The 23,995-nt window shown below is 45.4% G+C and overlaps 2 protein-coding genes across 4 annotated transcripts in view; both read left to right on the plus strand.

Moving 5' to 3' along the window:
* Positions 1-22,061, plus strand: part of zfpm2a (zinc finger protein, FOG family member 2a) — a 114,780-nt gene extending 92,719 nt beyond the window's left edge. For all 3 annotated transcript variants that reach the window (XM_019856212.1, XM_019856213.1, XM_019856214.1), the window contains 3 exons: positions 17,166-17,372; positions 17,947-18,174; positions 18,478-22,061. In XM_019856212.1, the coding sequence (XP_019711771.1) occupies positions 17,166-17,372; positions 17,947-18,174; positions 18,478-21,023 (2,981 nt within the window). In that variant the 3' untranslated portion in view covers positions 21,024-22,061. The remainder of the gene's footprint in view (positions 1-17,165; positions 17,373-17,946; positions 18,175-18,477) is intronic.
* A 1,205-nt stretch (positions 22,062-23,266) lies between these two features.
* oxr1a (oxidation resistance 1a) overlaps positions 23,267-23,995 on the plus strand; it is a 185,762-nt gene continuing 185,033 nt past the window's right edge. Inside the window, exon 1 of the mRNA XM_019856221.1 lies at positions 23,267-23,385. The gene's annotated coding sequence lies outside the window, so the exon portion shown is untranslated. The remainder of the gene's footprint in view (positions 23,386-23,995) is intronic.

The following is a 23,995-nucleotide window of genomic DNA, read 5'->3' on the forward strand; positions in this document are numbered from 1 at the left end:
GCTGCAGAGAGACTTATATCGGCAGAGATACCTTTATCAGCCCGTGGTCCAAGATTCTATTGAAAAAGACAAGGAGGGATAGAGGCTAACATTGTCATAAGATGCTCTGTGTCATTCCCAAAAATACATGAGCCAATGGGAGATTCAGCATTTGCAGCATCTGCTCCTCAAACATTTGCCCCCCCCCACCCCCCACGACACACACACACACACACACACACACACACACACACACACACACACACACACACACACACACACACACACACACACACACACACACACACACACACACACACACATTTCTCAAAGGACCCGGCACTACAAAATGGCTTCTGTAGTTGCACTCCAAATAGCAGTCTGTTCATCATACATTGCAGTAGAACGGGCTCCTTTCATGCCCCTCTTACAACCACCCCGATACATATGCAATGTCATCCACCATCCACACAAGAAAAACAACTCCTTGCCATGCAATCCCAACTTCAACTTCAATGGCCCTTCATCCTAATCGGCATCATTTTTCATCATCCCAAAAGCAGCACACTGCCCCTTTTCCACTCCAAACACCCCGGCCAAAATGGTTGAGATAATATGGAAAGCATAGATAGTCAGATCGACAAGCAGACAGACACATGGGCCATGTGATTTCCGTGTAATTTTGGAAAGCATATTGACAAACTTTGCCATCTGTCCGGGAGGGAGTGATGGCAGCGTGGAGCTCGTTTCCCGTCTGCTTGCTTTATTGCAATTATATGGAATACGATTTTTTTTGGAGCAGGATGCAAGCTGGTGGAGCTGACAGGCATGCCCATACGACCGCATGTCTTACATCCAGGCCTACTTGCAAAACGGAACAACCGGGATTGTTGTATTAGAAGGAAAGTGTGCATCTCTACAGCAAGAACAAGAACAAGAACTTGTGTGTTACTCCCAAGTTTCCGACAGCAAATATAGGGATGGGAATTTCCTTCCATTGAACAGTTTTGCCTCTGTCTCTTGTGCCACCAGCAATTGTTAATTTGATCCAGTGAGCCGCAAATGGTCATACAGACACACACGTTGAAGATCACGTCTGGTTCAGCTGCTCCTTGGCTCTGGCATTAATACAGAGCAGATTGGTGGAGATCTGCAGCCCTTGTTGTTTGATCTTTCCTCCTCTTGCCACATTTCCTGGCACTGCCCTTCTGCCACACTGCGTGGCGCAGGCAGGACTGGCATGGCCTCAACGTGCCTGCCAGGTTTGTTCTCTGTCTTCTTCCCCTTCCAGCTTATCCCCTTATGCCTGCTCCATGCATTCAGTTGTGCACATTACAAGAGTTCCCTTAGCCCCGGCAACAACCTGGATTCAGGAGACCTCCAATCTGCTATGTTGACAGATAGGGGGGATGGTACCGCGGCCTGCAGCGCGTGTTGAGCATGATTCTTTGTTCAAAAATCTAATGGTTGGATGGTGAACTGTGACGCCTTGATTTAACAGTTGGTACAGAAGAAACCTAATCCGAGAAGAAAAGAAAGGCGTTAGCCACCAGCGGCCAAAGACTTGCTTTGAACAAATACTGTATTCTCTTATCCAGATGCGCATCCGGTCCTACTTTCTGCTTACTCAAGACTGTGATTTGACCACTAATGTTTGTAGACTCTAGAGAAATTGTGTAAAATGTCCCAATTGAATGTATGAATTAAAAGCAAATACATCTTGGCCCTAAAGAGAGCATCGCTGGCACCTATGTAATCGGGAGTATTTGTACAAAGAATAATGTCTCTGTGAACATTTTTTTTCATCTCGTCTTCCTCAAGTCGTGACGATGGGCAGTGGGAGACAATTTCAGTAAAAAGCTTCCATCCTTGCACTGGTTTACAACAGTCATATCCTCAACTGTAAAAATCCGGAGCAGATATCAGCTTCACGGTCCTTTATGGATAACTGCTTCATTTGTGACTAATGACATGTGCGCAGTGATTGTTGCCCTAAATTACTTCAAGCTTAAGATGAAAGACTGGATAGCGCGCAAGAGACAATAAGTTGAAGAAGAGAGCAAGTGACACGTTCGTTAATGAGGCAGATCATTTTTGGCAGCTCCAGGGTCAAAAGCGGAATTTAACTATAATGATAGAAGATGAGAAGAGGTATACTGAGTTGGAAACAGTCAAGGAAAAAAAGAGAAAGAGAGAAAGATTGAACTGTGCAATCATGAACATCAGGATTGGAAAGTGGTCCAAAATATTGTGCTCCATTTTAATTGGTTTGTATTTGCCCCGAAGATGCGAGACAATGTGACACTGAAATAATAATTGCATTAATCAGTCTAATAAAGGAAACAATCAATGACCATTTCATGATTCATTAACCGTATGAGTAATTTTAGGGGCAACTATCAGCAGTGTGGATGTAGCTTCTCTAATGGGTCGAATTTATATTTTGTTACTTGATGCCCCTTGTCAATATACTGAAGAGGAAATATTCTCGATTTGAGGCCCCAAAACAAGAAAAATAAACTACATTTTTAAAAAGAACTTTATTTAGCCACTTCAAATATGTTGCTTACAGTCATTTGTCATTCAATAAAATTGGTCTCATTAAACTGATAAACAGGAATTGTACAATTTCGGGTGCTCAGCGTTAAACGTGCATAACTTTCATTTTCGTGCCAGCGCAAGTCTAGTCTTGTGCGTTTGGAGCCATGTGGCACCTCTCTGGGTGTTCCGGTGCACCAATTTGCCTTGCCTTTGACTCACCCGACATTGTGGTCACAAAAAGTAGTCTGCGCTCAGCGTAAAAAGGGAGTATCGTCATTTCCGGGGGAAATGGTCTAGTTCAGCGTTGTTTGCGAATTTGGTAGATGCGCTACGCCTCACTGGGCGTTACTTCCATGCCTCATGGTGCATCTCGCAATTTGATGAAAAAAAGTAGAGTCAATTTTAGACTTGATAAAAGGAGGTCTATCGTGCAGTGCAGGTAGCATACTGCAATTTTGGTCTATTTGATCCGGGCGCAGGCAGACAAATTCAGCCTTCCACAGACGTGTGTGGTGGATGTCACCAGATTTCATTCATAAATATGAAACCAGCGTGGGACAGTCCCCCTGAATCATTGTAGAAATCAATTCTTTGAACGAATTATAATCATTATCATCTGAAAAATATTTTTATAGCACCCCGTCACTAACGGGGGGACGTGGATTCACACACAGACGCATAATTGGGGGTGGAAGGCGTCTGTCACATGAAGGTTCAACTACATCATTTGTAAGGAGAAGAAGTATATTTCCAAGTACCAAGAAGTATATTTCTGCTTCCACCATGTCAAGCACGGGGTAGTCGAGTGTACTGCATTCCAACCGCCCTGATTTGAATGCGAATGAGGATTCCTGCCACCATTGATCGGGAAAAAGTTCGTTCCCTCTCACAATGGCGCACAACGGTGCAAACACCCCATCCGGGCCAATTCTACCTGTGTTAAGGCAAGCTAAATACCAAAAGAAATTCCATTCAAGCGCACAGTTAGATTTCGCTTTCCACTAGCCTTAATACGAAAATCGGGCCCTCAGAGTCTCCTGTTATTGATTTTGCCTTTTTTCCCGCCCATTTGAGCCACAAATTGGCTTCTATTTTTGGGGAGTGTCTCAAAACGAGCACAGGATCACCGATCGTCTCCAAGGCATCGCGGGCAACATATGGAGCCCCCCAAGTTAGTCGTCAACATCCCAATCGCTCTTGTGATTGGTGCACCACCAACTGCAGCCCTCGGAGAGCTAATTAGAACCCCTTGTGCTCAAAATCTTGCTTCGAAGTTGCTGTGGGCTGCATCAGACCAACCAAGGCAGGATCTGTATTGCCTCCGAGATAATACACACAATTTGCATATAATGCCAACGTTTGACGTTCTGCTGCAACGGCTTAGCTGCTCTCAAAAAGTGTGCCGCGCATCTGATCATTTTACTGCCTTTTGTATTTAACAAGAATGGTTGGACTAATGCTTGTAGTTTGCATTGATATTTTGATGCTTTGGTGATCCCTAATTATCGCTCCCTCTTTATTAAACTAGTGATTTGTAGCAGATATAAAGCTTGACATTTGGGTTTCCGGCAATGCATATTTAGCTGCGGAGTAATTAAGCTCTAGCAGCCTTCATTCATACCTGCCAGAGTGTAGTACTGAACGGTTACACAGTGACGATTTCAATTAATGAAAATGTCTAAAGCAGCATGCACGTGGGATCACTGTGCTGGGTCTAGCTTGACGATATTTGTCATGCGCTGTAAGCCTACACAATTACACAGACCGAACATAGTAATTGCTGTGTAGAAGCTCTCCCAATGTTATAAAATGGAATTACCTTGAAGGAAAGTGCTTGTGGCTCTAAGTGGAAGAGGGAGGCGGGGAGCATAATGGGGGACAAAGCAGCAACCTTTAACCGAACTGTACATCATGATTCACTTTTAAGGGGAGGAAAAAAATAAATAATGTCTGAAAGTGCAATGATTTCTGTGATTTAGGGGAGCTGGTGAGAAGCGTATTACTAGAGGTGACAGCCTGTGGGAGATAGGCAGGTTGTGTTGAGAGGAAAGGATAAGAGGCTATGACATTATGTCTGCGGGGTTAAGGTGTCAGAGTCAAAGCGTGAACCACTATTACTGGATCAATACTTCTCAGTTTTGCACTTATCTGGCCAGATGGCAAGCTGCATTACTGGAGATACGCTAGCACTAATTGCGACGGACTGAATACTTTCTCTATTTTTGAGACTGAAAATGAACTCTTTAATGTCTTGGGTCCTTCATTCATCAAAGATCGCATTTGTAGGCTCTTTCTTTGGTTTTTGTGAGGACCGTTTTCCGGCTAAAACATAATGGAACAAATCCGTTGTTTTTGCTTGTGGTTTCAGAAGAAATATTTCACCGAAGCAATGTCCATTCTCGTACGTGGAAAACATTGTCGAGTCAAGAGTGAGACCCAGGAAAGTGTGTACTACTTTCAAGTCTTTCATTAAACTTCAGAAGCTTGTGAGTTAATCCTCGTTGTACACAGAACAAAAAGTCTGCATTCAACAATTAAAAAAAAAAAAAAAAGCCAAGAGAAGAGAAGTGAGAGGGGGAACTGGCCTGATCGCTACGTATTCATATTCCGTTGCAGGCGTTATCACTTAAAAGGCTTTCTAATTACAACAACAAGACAAAAACTCCTTGGATTCCTTCCAGACCCGCTAAATGATAAAATAAGCTTGCACTCTCTCTCCTTCTTAATCTCTGCAAAGCACCTTGGAGCCTCATCTCCCAAATACAGGCGAATGAATGTGAAAATGCCATTTAGAGATGCAGGTGTGACATTTGATAAGAAACTTCTGGATTAAATATGTTCTGCTAATGAGCAACCCAGCTACCCCATCAGGGCAAACTATTGGTGGGATTGTGTGCGAGCTGATAACATTCCACATGCAAACATCCAAATTCATTATTAATAAACAGCCGCAGTCTCTCTATCACACAGAGTGTGCGGATCCTTCAGTGGAGGGACGGGGAGGTTGCGTCTCATTAAGGGAGCCAAAGGAAAAGAAGGGGGAGCTCTGGGTGGGCTATGTACAAGCGCAAGGGTATCATCTGTTTTCATATTTAGCTGTTTGGGGCTTTTTTTGGGGGGTGGCGGCGGGGGGGAGTGGAGACGATTTCAAAGGCTGTGTTAATGTTGCATTGACTGTTGGAACAAAAGGCTTGAACGTTTCGAGGGATCTGGCAGCAAGCTAGGGCTAACTCGGCAAATAGGGCGAGCGGGCGCATCAGTGGGAGCAGTAAACTAGGAAGTCCCTGGCCCTGATTTGACATTTAGAACGATTTGGAGAAGATTACAGCGCCGTTACTGCTGTAGCTGTTAATGTGGCTCTGGAATGAATGGCGGCGGGGCGGGGGGGTGTATGACTGTCGTGCACGCCGTCGTCGGTTGCTTCAGAAACACACTTTCAAAGAACAGGGACTCTTGGACGGTATCACGGTCATCGTCTCAGGCTGCAAGGCTCAGTGGCAAGGAGCCGGGGGACTCATGGAAAACTCCAGCGAGGGAAGCTTCCTCCATCTTGTCAGTCTAAACCAGCTTAGTTCAGCCAGCCAGCAAAGTGTCTCGGATTGACAGGCAGGCGCGTTGTTATTCGGACCAGTAACTGGAAGTCCATGTCTGCTGCATGCCTGGAAATATTTTATATTCAAATATAAATTAGAAATGGAATGTGTTATTTCAAGCCTAGTAAATGGCTGTGCACTCTTTCAAGGTTCACACAAACCTTCTTCTAAAGGAAGAAAAAAAAAAGGGGTGGCGGCAAAAACAGCTTTATGAATTTTGCCACTGCTGTGTTTTGACAATTATTATTTTGTCCTGTCGGCTTTTTAGCGGAACACACGAAATGATACCTCGTGGCACCAATCCTACAGAGAAATGTAAACATATTTTTCGAAATCCTTGTTGTCTGCAGAAGTAAAAGCACAGGTAATTTTAGCATGTGCAAATGAAGGTTGCAGGTGTCGCCCGTTCGTTTAAACATGCTTTATGATGTTAATTAGTCGTTAGCGTAATTTCCAGCGACCGCCGTCAAGCGTGAGAAGTTCAGAGACCTGCCGTTAGCAAAGAGTCAATGCGATGGCACCGTTTCAAGAGCCCCCCGCATCCCCCAAACAGGATGGCCGGTGATAACGAACAGGTGATGGGGCCTGATGCCTATGGCGGCGGGATATTGCAAAGACAATTGAATTCATAGCGAGGAATGTCTCTTCTGGACAGCATATCAAATGTTAAAACAACACACATTGCATGCAATTTGCTTATGCAGAGGGGTGATAAACGGTGGTTATTTAAAAGATAAACAAAGAGGGGATCTTGAGCAGTAAATTGTGCATGTGTGTTTATTCCCGATGAGTAACGCCAGAGGTTTATAGTCCCCGACACAGGCAGCAGTACTTTATGGCCTCTCTGTTTGTGTGATAGTAGTATTTATGATATTGGAATTTATGTCGCGCTGTACTCACACTGTCTGTGTCTCAGTCATGGTGTGTATTTAAATCTACTTGGGGAGATTTTGTATTTGTCTTGTGCGTGAGTTAAAGTCTCTGGGTAACGAGAGGTCAGCTTGATGATACCGCATTCCCTCTGAAGGAAATCCAGCCCGCTAAGGTTAAATACGACGTTCCGCGACTGAATGCCATTCATTTTGAAGACTTTCATCTCCCCGGCCAGCAATGGCTAATCGTCACCCGCTCACAATGACATTTCCAGTCCGCTTCACCCGACTCCAGACATATTTGCTCACCCGTGCCACTTGTGCCCTGTTAAGATTTAAACTGCAAACATAAAATGCAGACGATAACCTGCAGAAAGCTAGAGAGGGGCTTGCCTGCCAACATTATTTTAAAGACCGGATCCGTGCGCTGCAGCACAGCAGTCGGGAGCGATTATCTACTGTGATCCTTCTCCGACGCCTCAAAGTCATTCATCTGCCGATCCTGTACGCCCCCCCCCTCCACACACACACACACACACACACACACACACACACACACACACACACACCAAGCTCTATGCAAAAGCGGACCCCTAATCATGCCGACACCGTGTGTCAGTGCCGTGGATGAGCAAGGCCTAGAGATGAGAACGGCTCTGTAAACATGGGCAGGCAGCAGGGAGCTTCTCCCTTCCCTCCATTGCTCAGAAAAAGCAAACGGGAAGATTTAGGGATTTTGCCACCGCCTAACTTTGTTGTATCAGCTCAGGGTCTTTTTCGGGGGTGCTGCGTATGAGATATTGTTCTTAGCTCGCCAAGTGCCTCCTGCCTGTTATAAGCTGTCTTTTGGCGATAGCATTACAGAACACTGGAGATGATTTTTTTTCTTCCCTTCTGTGAAATGATCACTTTACTGCATTGTGCGTATCTCCTCCGTCCTCTGCCATTGACTTTAGTGACTACTGTCATTGACCACTGTATTCATAGACCTTTTTACCCCATTACGATTGATTTGGAACTATCGTGAGACTTGAATAAATCGACTGTGCATCAACATGCTCTTTCCATAAACAGGCTAATACTAATACAATTGGCTGTGGGATGTTTATTAACAACAGTCAGATGTGGGGTTTTTTTTTCCCTTGCCGGGATTCTATTATGGAGCATGCTCCCGCCTCTTGTTTGGATACAGTCGTCATTTAAAGACCGATCTTAATTGACTTATTTTTTTCCGCGCGTCTGTCGGAGCTTGTGCATCCACCGCAATAAGAGCCTGCTTCCTCTATTGGGCCACACACAAAGTACCAAGTTCAATTTTACCATTCATAATGAATGCAGCCTCGCCATTCAAATGCAGCCATAAGCACACAGCAGATAAGAATTTAATTAAATGTAGATTAAAACCAAACAGGAAAACACACTTGCTGATAATTTTTTATCACGTCCCCTGGTCATATTTTTTTTTCTCCGTATACTTTCGACTGGTTCTTCCTTGGGCTACGTCTTTTCAGCTTGCCAAAAGTGGCGAAACACCTCGTACATCTCACCGTGGCGCCGTGAGATTGTGTAAAATGCAAAACGAGGGGCGGTCACACGATTAATCAGAATCCTCGTGTCTGGGGAGGTTGGAGGCTGGCGGAGGATTGAGGGGAGGCGGTGGAGGGGGTGTTCCGAGGTGCAAGGAAGGAATTAGTTTCTTCATCCCAAATTTGCATCATATTCCAAAGGACAATCCCACTACTCTAGGCAACAGGAAACTGCAGCAACAATTAAATATGTTCTACAATGCTGAAGAAATGTCACCTTCAGTGTGAAATTGTCCCTACTTGCTAAACACGTTGTTACAATGAGCTCCTGGAAAGCATGTCTGAACACAGAAAGCCACTGCTCAGTGTGGTAAACATTCAGGCATCAGTAGTGTGGCAAACTCCACTGGTGACACTCCCGTGAGACAATTTAGTTAATTTTTGGGTTTATTTGAGGTCAATCAGTCATTGTGGTACACTCGCCTGACTTGTGTGCGGGTACCGTGGAATCAGTTCCCACTCAGTGACGTTGTGGATGTGGGTGTGAATAATCGTTGGTCTCTCAATGAAACCTACGACTGACAGGCGGCCAGTTCAGGGTGTGGTCTGTTTTCGGCCTGAAGTCAGCTGGGAAGGACACCATTATTTGTCATCTTTTTAATGAATCTCTTTTTAGGAAGATGAATTCTATCTTTTTCCTTGATAGCTTATGCTATCATCTTCTTGACGTGAGCAGTTCGTGACATGCTCCGAAAGGGGACTCGAATTGTGAAGCTATGGACTGGCGAGAACCGCGCATTTGCATTAATGATCCGGGGTTGCGAACAGAATGTTGGTGATGATGCATTACATTTGAACACATCCACAGTGGCCGCGCGCGGCGTGCCCGCCCGCGTGCTAGCTGCCCTGCTACCGCATCAGAGTTCCACTCTATTACCCTCACGCAGGCGTTTGGCCTTTTCTGTGGGGAAAAGAGCAATTTCCTGTCGCAGTCTGTTTGATCAAGTGCTAAACCCTTGTGATCAATAGAGAGACAGATGTCGGCTCCAGATGGCCGCGTGGTGATACCTGGGGCAGCGTAGGGGCTTGCCAGGACGACTGAATGGCAATGAGCTAGGGCAGCGAGTGTGCGCCCCGATGCAGCAACTATCGAGACACAATGCGATGGACGCAATTAGGCCTTTTTAGCCCCACATTATTTCCTTTCCTTCCAAAATGACAGAAAATCATAATGATCACGCAGTAAGCAAAATGTAGAAATACAGTGAGGGCAGAGACAGAGGGCATCGCAAAGTATTACACATGGCATGTTCATGTATAGAATATGAACAGGTTTTTTTAAAAGCCTAAATCAACATTAATGAACTCATTGAATAAGCTAATTCCACTCTTCACGACCAGAACAATAATGTTTGAATTCCAAAGTGGAGGACAGGTGCATCTCTGTGGCTCGGTCGTTCTGGAGAGGAAGAAAAGAACTGCCAGCAGCAGAAGACCAAAAGTAGACCTCTCCAAAGGGGAGAGACAAGGCAAGAGAGAGGCTCCCAGTTTTTAAACGGCGAGCATTTGCATTAGGCTGGCATCCACCATACACCCCCACACATACACCCTCCACCCCCAGCACACACACTTGCACACACAGAATGGCCAGCCAGCCCATGTGGTGTAGGGCCGGAGCCATGTTGGAGAAGACACTGAGGCACGTGGCAGTGGCTTTGCTGCGCTCCCAGAATTAAAAAAAAAAAAAAAAAAAAAACTCCCCAGCCTGAGCCATTCACATGCTTCCGCCGAGCTGTGATGGATAAGTGGGGGCGTCGCTGGGGTCCACAGCTGGAGGGAATGGAGGTGTCTGCATCGGTCGTCAATCAAATCGTGTCCTGTCAACAAGGGGTCTTTTGGTCCCATTAGTGTGGCCTGGTCTGGACAGGTTTGCGACGAGCCTGCCGCCGCAGTAGGGGCCGCGGTAAACACATGTCGACTCGCCACAACCAGGACATGAGCAGAACTACCCGCTGAGAGAGATACTTAATAGAGTCCTCAACGGGACGAACCTGTCCAAAAAAAGAAGAAAGCAGAGCAGAGTGTGCTGGAGGAGCCAGGCAGAGTTTTTGTCTCAGTGTGTGTGCGTGTGTGAATGTGTGTGTGTGAGAGAAAGAGACAGAGAGATGGAGAAAGAGAGAGAGAGAGAGACAGAGCGCACGCAAATGAGAGGAAACCGCTTGCAGTGGAGGAATCTGTAACTGTCTGACTGACAACGCAGAATCCATTTGGACCCAAAGTTGAAATTGCCCTCTTTACTTTATCACGTGTGCAGTGAGAACAATTCATTTGCTTTGAAAAATAAAACAAGAAAATAATTGTCATAAAACCCAGTGAGTACCGTCCTTAAAAGGTTTCCTCTCGAGATCGTCCTAAATTGACAATGCTTAAAGTGTGAAATATTCCTGTTTCAATTCAATGCGTAATTGCAAAAAGGTATTTTTATGTGGCATTATGAAAGTAGAAATTGGAATTGTTTGCACTCTAATAGAGCAAAGTAGATTCTCATTCACGTCTATTATGTTCTCCTTCAGAATGATTACAAGACTATTAGCAAGCAAACATCGCCTGCCAGAATCATCGTCGCTGTTCAGAAAATCTCCAGAGACGTGCCTGAGAAATGTGTTTAAATTTCAGTCTCAAATTTCATTTTAACATTTGCTGAATCATAACCCTGCTCAATGATCATATTTTAATACCTTAAACAATTATTAATAATTACTTGACAGACATTTTCCAGTAAAGTACAATGGGAATGACGTATGTGTCTATACCGTGTGTGTGGATCTTCTCCCTCGGGGACTTTTTAATTTGCAGAATGTGGCCTGCATGTCATTCGCTCGAGGCCATCAGCTGTCAGTATGCCGACAAAAATACTTGATGCTGAAATGTGTCCGGTCGAGGCATTTGTGGAGTCATGGCAAGCTGCGTCCATAAACATATTTAACGATAAAAATACTTGTGTGTGTGTGTGTGTGTGTGTGTGTGTGTGTGTGTGTGTGTGTGTGTGTGTCTGATTTAATGTCGAATTCAAATGAAAGTGTGCATTTACAGTACTTTGCAATTGCAGGTATTTATTTGACAGTATTCAAGCGCATCTTATATTTAATTTCCAGGTCCAAACTGTGTGTAGAGGGATGATTTTTGATGTAAATACAGTTCCGATGACAAAAGGATCTTTACCTACAAGCAAAGATGTAAAAAGCACACACTGCTCTGGTGGCATGTGGGCTTCATCTCGCGTCCACTCGCAGGAGCTTGAACATGAGAAGAGTGCCTCCTAGTGGCCGCAATAAACCTGAGTGGGACAAAGTGAAATCTGTCAGTGCCTTCAGTGAAATACCTGCCAATTTGACTTGGGTGAATCGTCAATAACAGTGAGCTACTTTAAGCGTGTGAGTGGCATCCGTGTCTTGCTCTTAAGCGGGCTCCCTTTCCTTTCTGCTTGCTCTGACTGTGACGATGGCGTGACAGACGATGGCGAGTCACCCGACTGTGTGCAACTGAGGCATCCACAAGTGTGTGTGTGTGTGTGTGTGTGTCTGATTTAATGTCGAATTCAAATGAAAGTGTGCATTTACAGTACTTTGCAATTGCAGGTATTTATTTGACAGTATTCAAGCGCATCTTATATTTAATTTCCAGGTCCAAACTGTGTGTAGAGGGATGATTTTTGATGTAAATACAGTTCCGATGACAAAAGGATCTTTACCTACAAGCAAAGATGTAAAAAGCACACACTGCTCTGGTGGCATGTGGGCTTCATCTCGCGTCCACTCGCAGGAGCTTGAACATGAGAAGAGTGCCTCCTAGTGGCCGCAATAAACCTGAGTGGGACAAAGTGAAATCTGTCAGTGCCTTCAGTGAAATACCTGCCAATTTGACTTGGGTGAATCGTCAATAACAGTGAGCTACTTTAAGCGTGTGAGTGGCATCCGTGTCTTGCTCTTAAGCGGGCTCCCTTTCCTTTCTGCTTGCTCTGACTGTGACGATGGCGTGACAGACGATGGCGAGTCACCCGACTGTGTGCAACTGAGCCATCCACAAACAGTCCAAATATTTACCGGTATTCATGAGGAGGTTTTGTTTGGACTTTGTCGATGCAGCGTCTGCTGTCAGGTGCAGATGCAGATATTAGTCATCCGTCCATTAGTGATGAATCATTGCGCTTTGACTTGACCTCCAATGAGTCTGGCTTGACTTAAAATCATTTTAGGTCAAGCCAGCCTCATTGGATTTATTTTTTAAATAGGAAAAAATAAAATAAACATGTGGCATTTAACAGCATGCAGCTACTTGATATTCGTAGGTGTGTGTGATGCTTGTTCCCATTTGACCAGGAGGAGCTGGAGCTGATTTCAAGACAAGAAGAGTAAGATCTTTTAATTACAGCCTTCGCTAAGGCTTAAGGCACCACTGGCTTCATTTCGCAATTAAGAGCAGCGGCTAGTGCACAGCCAATAGAGATAGATGGGCGCTGCTTTCGCCTGGATAGCCAACACACCAAAAAAAACAAAAAACAAAACAACAATCCTTATTAAGTTCAGCATAGAAATCAACTTTTCTTCCTCTCGATAATTGAACAATTTGCTTCTGTCCGGATTAGGAAATTATTTCGGAAATAATCCCATCCGGGGTCAAACTGTTGCCATCATAAATTTTGATTTAATGTGCTTTTTTAAGTATCATTTGAATATTCTAAAAGTAGGTCAACCAGGAATGCCAAGACAATAAAAACATCAGACGAGCAGGGTGCAATTTCATCCAAGTTGATTTGTGCCACAAAAATGAGACGTGTCTTGTCATTTCTGGTGTTCTTGTCTCAAAAGGGCCCTTATGTTGAGGCCGCTGTTGCAGAAAAGCAAAACGTGCATTGAGAGTTCCTTGCTGCTCGCTGAACTGAGGTCTTGTGCATATTTCTCCTTCGCAAACGTTGATCTCAATCCAAATTGTGCAACCTGGGGTGTGTTCCAATTTTTGTGAAGTGCAAGCCGGCCCCACTCCCTGTTATAAATGACGCATGATGCATTCGTGGGCCTCCGTGACTTTTCCCATGAGCGCTATTGAACCCGTGCTGTCATATGTGCGACTGTACTCCAGATCCATAATGGCCTCTGCAATGTTAATGTGTTTGGACAGATGGAAGAGGCAAGTGCTGATGTGCTTAACTACGCATTTTACAGCGAAACTATTAAAAGAGTTGTGCTGTTTACACACCAACATTTGAATACCTGTCTTCAGGCCAGTTTAATTATCCGAGCCCTTCTGTTATTTCTGCCGCTTTGTTGTCCCGCAGCTTTGCACAAGGCACGAGATTTGTTTGCGACTTCATTAAGATATGGTGGCGCGGAGCTGTTTGCGGGGAGCAAAAAATAAAAACATCCGGCTCATGTATCTCACTTGGCCCTGCCTCCCCCATAGATACTGTACCACTATTCTATTCCATTGAAGCGTTTTCTTATAAAGTCATTTAACTTGAGGAAATTAAAACAAAATGCCCTGTGATGTCTGCACTTTGAAATCTCTCGTGGCTCGTGCCCCCGGTGAGTCATCCTGAGACGTTTGATTAGTTTGTAAGTACTTACAGAGTGGGGGGAGAAAGGGTTTGCATTGTAAATGTGTTTCATGAATTTCTCTCATATGCTCATCTTCAACCGTGTGTTCAAATAAAGCATTAATCAAAAGCAAAACGGCAAGAGGGCATTTCGCCAGCAGAGCTCGAGTCTCGGGGCCTCAGTGAGCTGCCGGATAGGGTATTGAGAGACTTTTCGGAAGCAGTGGTTTTTAATTATCTGGACCACGTACAGGATGCCGTTTTGATTGTTTTAATGAGGCAGCTGGCCTATTGTCTCTCCTTAATTCCTCCATTGTTTTTAGAATATGTCATAGTTCTTTATTCTTTTATCAGGTGCTCTGCAGGAGGATTTAGACAATAGCCTTCATTCCAACTGCATTGGCTACTGCACAAAGGCAGCTCGGTGCAGACAGTTAGCAGGCAAACAAGTGCAAATCACAAGCTGCACTTTTCCCAGCCTTTTCGCCCAGTTTCTTGACTCGCCGTTGGTCTTTCGCTCTCGCTCTTGACCTCACTCCTCGTGCATTCATTCGCACAAATTACACTATTATCACGGCCGGCTCACCTGGTTTTGTGATTTAAATCGTCATCTTTGGAAACGAGGTGAGCAGTAGCACATTAACAACAACATTGTACCTTGATGGAATGCTCTTCTTAAACTTCAGGTCTGATGCAGGCTGTGGGCAATCCTCTTTTTTTTTTTTAAATCAATATAAATACCGTGCTTCAAAGTATGAAGCCTTGGGGGGGGGGGGGGTTCTTCTTGAACCGATCTCCCATGACGGTGGACAGCACTGCAAACTACAACGGCAAGAGATATCATTTTAAAATGTTGAACAAATTTAGATTTTTGAATTTTTTTTAAATTCCATCACTTTTGTGATGAATCTCACACTGGATGCAAGTGTAGTACACGACATACTGTAGCTCTGATTACAGCTAGTTATGTCTCACCCTAAACCCTAATCCAGCAGTTGCAACGCATATTTCAGATTGCAAATGACCAAAACCAGCAGAATGCTGCTTTAGTGTTTTGTTTCGCTCAGAAAAAAAAAGAAAAAAGTGGTACATCCAGTTCTGATACTCATTTCCAGCATTTGGGCACACAACAGATGGATCTGTCGCACCCTTGGCTGAAGGGATACAATCTGACTGCATATTCTGCTGTCAAAAGCAGTAAAACATTTCGACACACTGCGCATAATCTGCCTCCTTTCAGCCGAGGAGAGTCGACAGTGTCTTTGATAGCCATTGATCCTGAAACCCTGATTTGTATCTCAGCGTGCGGGTCCTGGTTCATAATTCTCTTTGTATGGTGCGAGCGTGTGCTAACTAAAGAGATCCATACAGAGGAGAGAAACTTTTGTGGCTATGGCTGTGATATATTCCCCTTCATTGTCAGTCGCCGTTTGTATCTACCTTGATTGTAACTTGGGCAGACAGTAGAGAGGAGTTTTGTTATTTTAATTAGGAGATAAAAATTCAAAGGGCCTCTCCAGGCAGTGTGCGCTATGACAGAATCAAAACCAAGAAGTGGAGCGCCCTGAAGTGCGCGTCTCATCACAGTCGATTGGCCGACAGATAGGCATTGCTATTTAAACGTGTGACGTGCCGTCCACGCGCACGCACACGCACGCGCGCACTCACACACACTCAAAGGGAGTAAGCCTACACACATGGGTGGCATATTTTAATACCATTTCATTCCTTTGACACATTTGTGACGGTCTAATTTTCAATGCTACAGATAGGAAGTGCTTAAATCAAGACAGCGATGCGAAACCTCCAATTTTGCATCAAAATAATAATGGGACCCAGACCTTCTTGAAAGGTAGAATGATTTATTGATATGGCACAATGCTGTAAACTCCATTTGCGTTCCGTTTCCAAGGTGTTGCGCCACGTCTTCTAAATCCACCTGGATGAAGTGAATTGTGCTCATTGAGAGCACCTTCATGCTGTCAACGGGCGGTTTTAAACCGAACATCTTATAGGGTTTATGTAAACATGAGTAATCAGTGTTACACATGTGTGAGGGCTTTCTCAGCGACCCCCCCGCCCCACCCGCCTTCACGCCTCTCCTCAGGACTCTCTTTATTCCACATCGGCTAGGGCTCAAATCACGTCCCCTCTCAGCCTGACACTGCGATGGTATGTTTGCACATCTTTGAAAGCTAACAGCGTGCTTTAATTAATTGTCCAGCTTCCCACAGAAACAATGTCCTAATTCTGCCATTTAGCGGGAGCGTATCATAGTTTGTTGTTATCTCTCCAGCCAGATTTCTGTAAATAGTCACATTAAAAACTTTAATCTCTTCAATAGAAAATGGAGTGCAGCTGAAAGCCTGTCATGTGTAGAGATAAATATTATCTAAGCTAAAGCATTCCCTCTCTTCTTCTACCTCCCCTCATTCGCCCCCAGGCCCCTCCTCCTTTGACACTTCATAAATAAAAAAATTTAAATGAATCCCGACTTCCGAAACACAAACCAATATGGAGGACCTATTTCACTGTTCTATGTGAAAAGAGCATGTTTGGTTGATTTTGCGACACCCTTGTGAGGAGCTGTGATTTAGTTTTTTTCAAAATTCTGATTTTTAGCTTAGTTCTATGTAAACGTTTTGATTCTGATGGTGTATTGATATTGTGACGTGGATAGTTTGGCTCATAAAAATACCCTTTGACTACATTGTGGCTTGACAGCTTTGAAAGACATAAGGTAGAAATGGCAAAAATAACGTTGACATTAGCTTACGTTGTTGCTGTGTGTGTTAGCTCTATCTTGATGCTGCAGAATTATCCAATCTCTGATTTGCTGAGTGCTGCCACTTCGTTTCTGAGATGAGAAGTTCGTCCATACTCACCATTCAGTATCTTTTTTTATTCTACTCACGCACACAAAAAAAAAAAAACCCAAAAAAAACGGAGTTGCTGAAACATTGCATAATTGCCCTGACCTTTAAGCCTGGATTTACTCGCCGTGCATGCAATCAAGCTTCTCACAAAGCAAGCACTTCAACATCCTGCCTGTTTTGTCCAGGTGGCCAACTGTGGTGCACCACCACCAAGAACATGATGGAAGGCGAAGAGCTGGTGGCATTTGCAGTTGACTTTGACTCACGTCTGCAGGCAGTCAACCACATGTCTTTGAGCGAGGGCATGTACCCGGCCAGGCTGCTGGACAGCATCCAGCTCTTGCCGCAGCAGGCTGCAATGGCTTCCATCCTACCCACTGCAATTGTCAACAGTAAGTGGCTGCGCACCATCATTCACGTTCACTGCGCTGCGATGAGATGCGCTTTTATTTCGACACGTGCGCTTCTTCTGGCGCACACACACACACACACACACACACACACACACACACATAGCTTGCCCATGGTCACCTGCTTAACAAGGAGCGTAGATTAACCCAGATGAGTCTCTGCATTGGCGATAAGAAGCAACGACCTTGAAGTTTTGGGTTCACATAAACACTGAGAGGATCGGACTAACGTGTTAATTGCAAACTACAGGCCTCATGCAAATGGTGTGTTTGTTTACTTAGCAAGGGCTATCTGGGTTCAGCTCAACGGGGAGGTAAGCAGATGGTCCAGTGTTCTCGTTTGCCCTTGAGAAAGGGCACAAACCCAGTGGTAGCAGTGCAGCAACATGCGGCAGCGAGAAATTGGAGGGAAACGCTTTGGGACGTCGGCTTTGGGAAGCAGCACTGTCGATAATGGAAAGCGTCATGCAGGCCACGGGACAGTGCAGTGTTTTTCTTTATCTTGCCCCTGTACCCTTTCAAAATCTTTACGAGCTTGCTGTTTGTGTCCCTCCAGAGGACATCTTCCCCTGCAAAGCTTGTGGGATCTGGTTTCGCAGTGAGAGGAATCTACAGGCCCATCTGATGTACTACTGCAGCGGGCGGCAAAGGGAACCTGAGACGGTTGTTGAAGACAATGACAATGGACCCCACCAGACGTCCAGTGTGTGCCCCTTCCCACAATGCAGCAAGACCTTTTCAGGGGCCAGGGCCCTGGAGATGCACCTGGCCGCCTCACACAGTGGTGAGTCACACCAACAATGACAGACGATGCATTTGGATTCACTTTTCATTTTCAGCCCTTTTGTTTGAATAATGCACAATTTCAATCGAGAAAGCGACAGGATTTTGGACTTACAGCATATTCTTCTCCTCATGTCAGCTCGCATCACTGACAATTTATCCCTCAGCAAATTTAAAAAAAAAAAATCAAGTGCATGGGGATCTCCCTGGCATAATGCATGAGTGTTTGATGGTTTGTACCGTTAACTCTACCGGGGAACCGGGAGCCGAGATTCTGAGGTTGTCCTTTTTATCTCGTTCGCAGGTGTCAAAATGGAAGAGAGCCTCCCTCCTGGCACCAGCTTGAAATGCACAATCTGTAACTACACGGCAGATTCTCTTATTACATTCCAGCATCACATCATGTCTCACCTGTCACAGGCGGCCTTCAGATGCAATCACTGCCATATCAGCTTTCAGAGCCACAGGGAACTCTTACAGCATCAGGACTTACATGGCCATGGCAACAAACTTCACAGGGAAGGCGACGCCACCGAGCATTCCCCCAGGGGGGCTGAGGAAAGCCTCCAGCAGCAACAGCAGCAGCAGGCCTGTACCGAGCTGGCCAGCAGGAAGGATGCTCTGCTGGGAAGCCCCAAGGGGGCACTCAACAAGGAGACCGGCACAGACGGAGAGCCCGACAAGGCTGAAAAGAAGCCCATGCTGTCCGCTCAGAAGGGAGATGCCCACCCGGGCAGCAAAGCAAGCTTCTCGTACACTCGGATCAAATCTGAGCCCTCCAGCCCCCGTCTGGCCTCTTCCCCCGTGCAGCACAACATGCCTACGTTTCCCATGGGGCCCTTCTTGTCTCAGTTCGCTTTCTCCCAAGACATTTCGGTGGTCCCCCAGGCTTCCGAGATTCTAGCTAAAATGTCCGAGCTCGTTCACAGGAGACTGCGTCACGGAGGGAACAGCTACCCGCCGGTCATCTACAGCCCTCTTATGCCCAAAGGAGCCACCTGTTTCGAATGCAATATCACCTTCAGCAACCTGGACAACTATTTGGTCCACAAAAAGCACTACTGCAACAGCCGCTGGCAACACCTGGCAAAGTCACCCGACTTCTCCGCCCTTTCCGACAAGGTCCCCGAGTCAGTGAGCCCTAACAGCGGCCACACATCTGTCAGCATGCTGAGTGGCTGCCACCCCGCTGAAGGCGACAGTCACCTCATGCAGTCGGCCTGCCTGAACTCCAGTGTGTTGGACCTGATCAATGCTGGCGCCAAAGGGCCTGACAAGGAGCTATCGGGGCAGGTGAAGAAGGTCTCGACGCCGACCGGGGTTGAGGATAGGCTGAACGGGAAACAGATCGAGGGGAAAAGCCCCGGTGCCGGCGGTCTCGTCGAGAGCGACAACGACCCGAGCAAGACCACGTGCGAAGCCTGTAACATCACCTTCAGCCGCCACGAGACCTACATGGTGCACAAGCAGTACTACTGCGCCACTCGTCATGATCCGCCCATGAAGCGCATGTCCGCCAACAAGGTGCCCTCCATGCAGAGGAACATGAGAACTCGTAAGCGAAGAAAGATGTACGAGTTGTGTCTCCCGGATCCGGACCATCAAAGGCCCCCCATGGGACAGCCGGGTTTCCTCGGCATCCATCCTATGAATCCTTGTACGTCCCAAGAAGCTGTGGACGGCCTCGGCGACCGTTTCCACCCCCGCTGCGACATCTTTCCAGGTATGGTCCCGAAACACCTGGAGGCCTCTCTGACTGTCACTAAACCTATTTTGACTCCCAAATGCAGCCCAGCGGAGCCCCAAGAGTTGGATGCCCCAATTGATCTCAGCAAAAAGTGTTCCCTCCTCTCTGACAAGACGTGTAGCTCTCCAAAAAGACTGTTGGACTACCACGAATGTGCAGTTTGCAAAATAAGTTTTAATAAAGTGGAGAACTACTTGGCACACAAACAGAACTTTTGCCCGGCTACGGCTGCCGCTACCGCTCAAAAGTCCCAACAGTCGCACCAACAGCCGCAGCATAACGAGACGGGCAGCCTGGACACGACCATGTTCGCAGATGTGAAGAACGAAGGCAACAACAACAACAACAACACGGGCGAGACCTACGATAAGAGCCCGAGCAAATGTGAAAAAAACGGCAAGGTGATGGTGCAGAACGGCGGCCTGTTCCCACCTCACCTGGGGCCCGTGCCAGGTCTCAAGCCTTTTGCTGAAGCCCAGCTCATGCCATCGAAAGATGAAAACAAGAACATGTATCTGCCCCATTGCCTTTATCCCGGAGCAATAAAGAAGATGAAAGGTTCTGAGCAAATATCGCCGTATTTTGGGATCAAGCCGACCGACTATGTGAGCGCAGGACCCGCGATGCAGGGAGAGGCCAGTGAACAAGAGCAGGGTGTTAATGGGGCAGGAAGCGGAGGTGAGGCGGGAGCAGCGAGGGAAGCGACCCAACAGCCCGCCGCTAATGGCTGCCCTCATCCTGGCAAGGAGCCTCTCCCCCTGCTGCCCAAAAACCGAGGCATGGTCATTGTCAACGGGGGACATAAGCCGGAAGAACGTTCGGGCACGGCGCCGCAACAGGAGAACCAGCCCCAGCCAGATGGCCAAGCAACTAATCCCTCCCCAACGTGGGCCGGGGAGAACCCAGCAGACTCCAACGAGAACATGTCACCTTCCTCCAAGTCCCCAAACGAGGATGCGGCACCCCCGGCCAACAAAGGGATGAACGGTTCCGGAAGTAGCAAGTACTGTCGCCTCTGCGATATCCAGTTCAACAACCTGTCAAACTTTATTACCCATAAGAAGTTTTACTGCTCATCACATGCTGCGGAGCATGTGAAATGAGAAGACAGATTCTTCAACCCAAAACCGCTTTCCTCCCAATCCCCATCACATTTGCCCTTGTTTCTGACTTTTGTTTTGGTACACTGTTTGCGTCTGGAATCGTGCATCACGCAGTGCTAAGAACTGTTCGTGGACAATCAAGAGAGGCTCCTGCTGTCCTTTTATGACGTAAACATGCAAAAACCTAGAAGGAAAACGAGAAGAAAACGAATCAAGAATTCTATCGGTGCCACTTTCACATTAATTTATTTCACAATCAGTATTAATGGGTCGTGATTTTAATTTAACTTCAAATGAAATTTCTATCAGAGTTGTTTGTAATGTTATTGTATAGTCATTCTTGTGTAGCACACACATTGTTTACATTGTAAGGTAGGCTCAATGAAACAATAGACAATACAAAAATGAGATGCATTTTAGACACAAAACTAGCTACTGAGGCACTTGTGTATTCTTATTTGCTGTAGCAACTTCAGTATATGCCCCAAATGTAGATTGCAGACTGCGACTGACCAAGTGTTCACCACTTGGCGGTGACCAACAGGCACAACGATGCGTTTCACATTTTGGCATATACCCGCGGCTTTGCATTCCTATGTGGCTGTTTGTCTGTCTTTTTTTCTTCAAGCCAGATGTGGACGTTTTCATAAGGATGGCAGCGTTCTTGTATAGTACTTGTATTTCCGTTGAATGATACACTTTGGTCTCCCTTTTTGAAAATTTGCTCTCAATGCAATACTTTGTAAATGAGGGAAACGTTACTAAAAGCAGTATTATGAAATGGGGACTGTGCATATAATTATTTGTAACCCCTCTGCGGGGTAAAAAAAAAAAAAGAATTATGTTTATTGCTAACAAACAACATGGGTGGGAGGTCAGTGGAAATACTGATTATCATTCCAGTGTCCTGATAATGGGAGAAAATGTTTCTTAAAATGTTGTTGCTATGCATGTATATGGATGGAATTAAATTCCAAATCTGTTGGAAATTTTTATTTTGATGTGGTGTCATAATTAAACTTAAATCCTCAGGATGAACTACTGATGTCGCCTTTTCATTTTACCATCAGCTTTTGTTTGCAAGGACTCCATTTACAGCTTAAATTGTATCCAAAATCATTGCAGTATAGAAATGTGCAATATTTACTCTCAAATTAGTGATTTCAATGATCCATTTCGGAAGTCGATGCCTGGCTGTCATCTGACTCAAACCTAATGAAGTGACAGATGGCAGAAAATAATGCAAACGATGAGAGGAATTCAGTGTAGTGGTTGTAAAAAGTCTGTACACTCCTGTTCAAATGCCAAATTTTTGTGGCATCATAATTTTTTTTTTTGAGCATCATGTTTAAAACAGAATAGACCCATTTCAAAATAAGGTAGCAATTGATATTTAAAAAGGAGCATGCTTAAGTTCAAGGAACTTATAAATATCCTACCCCTCACTGACCAAATTAAAAACAATGCTGTTTTGCAGATACACCAAGAATAAAAACAAAATATTTTTCCACCATAAAAGTGATCAATAACCTGTACAACTCAATGATTTTTATTTTTTACATGGACAAGTAAAACAAAATAACTGACCAAGTGGCTGCATAAGTGCGCTCACCCTCTTCGAACTGGGAATGTGCCTGTGTTCAGATTGAGGCTAACCAAATACAGTCAAATTCATGTCAAATGGGAGTCAGCCAACACCTGCCACCATTTAGAGTGCATCTGCTGAACCCCAAACTAGGTTCACCTCTTCTAGTCGGCTTTCCTTTACATTGATTAGCTTTTTAGCAGAAGCCAAACGGTTTTGTGCAAGCACTGGCTGGGATTTGGACCTGCTCTGTTTTATAATTCCGTCTACTTCAGGGGTGCTGATCACGTCGATCGCGATCGACCGGTCGCTCGCGGACTGGTCCAAAGTCAATCGCGAGGGGTGTATATTAAAAAACTAACGAACAAAAAAAAACCCCAAAACGAACAAACATTTTTGTGTCTCTGTGCATGTTAATAATAGACATTTTGTGTTAATAGTCACTGCACCCTAATCATTCTATTAATCTCACTTTTGACAAAAAGTATGTAAAAAATAAAAGCAAGCAGGTCACCTTTAATTTACGGTGTCGGGCGCCCTGCTTCACCGGAAGTTAGCGCTCAGCAGTCTGCAATTGAAGCTTGCGATTAGGGGTGTTGCGATATGGCTTTTATTATTATTATTATTATCAGTCAACGTTCATTTCGTGTACAATTCACCGATGGCACTCGCAAAGAATGGCACTCTGAGAAGCATTTTAAAACGGTACCCGTGAGCTACGATAGTGAACAGGCTGCAAAAGTCGTCGCATGCCTCCGCATCAGGTGTCCCATTAAGGTAGGCAGTGATTTCCTTTTCACAAACTCATCAACTCATGTGTCTACTTTATTTTCTGTTTCGTTCATCTTAGGGCCCGTTATGGTTGTTGCTCATCATGGCATGTGTGTGTGTGTGTCAGTGCGTGCGTAACGGGTTGATCGAAAAGTAGATTTTAGGTCCAAATGTTTGGGCATCACTGCTCTACTTTGACTATGTGGCAGCGTGCACCCCACTCAGGTATTATCCCCACATCTTTGGTTTGGGCGCGCTGATTGTTGAGCTAAAAGTCTGGTTCACCAATTCAGCTCAAAACCATTCTAGAAAGCGGGTTGAGTGAGGTTTTCGTTCCAACCACACACTTTAAGCTGGCACATGACTTGAAATATTTTCATCAACAGGTGGGAAAGGTGGGTAGATAGAACTTTCTTGAAGTATATGGCCCCTCTATCATTGCAGATTCAATGTGCAGATTATTGATCGGCAACCCCTATGCACCTAATTACATTTATGTCTAGAGTGGGATGTTGGGGGGGGGGGGCTGTGGATGTCTCCCCATTAGCCCCCATCCTCTGCACACCCCTGGCCGCAGGGCCTGCTGAAGAAATCAGTCCCCAAGCATCCTGATGCC

The sequence above is a fragment of the Hippocampus comes genome, unplaced genomic scaffold, assembly GCF_001891065.2.
Source record: "Hippocampus comes isolate QL1 unplaced genomic scaffold, H_comes_QL1_v1.1 scaffold327, whole genome shotgun sequence".
In the NCBI taxonomy this organism is placed as follows: domain Eukaryota; kingdom Metazoa; phylum Chordata; class Actinopteri; order Syngnathiformes; family Syngnathidae; genus Hippocampus; species Hippocampus comes.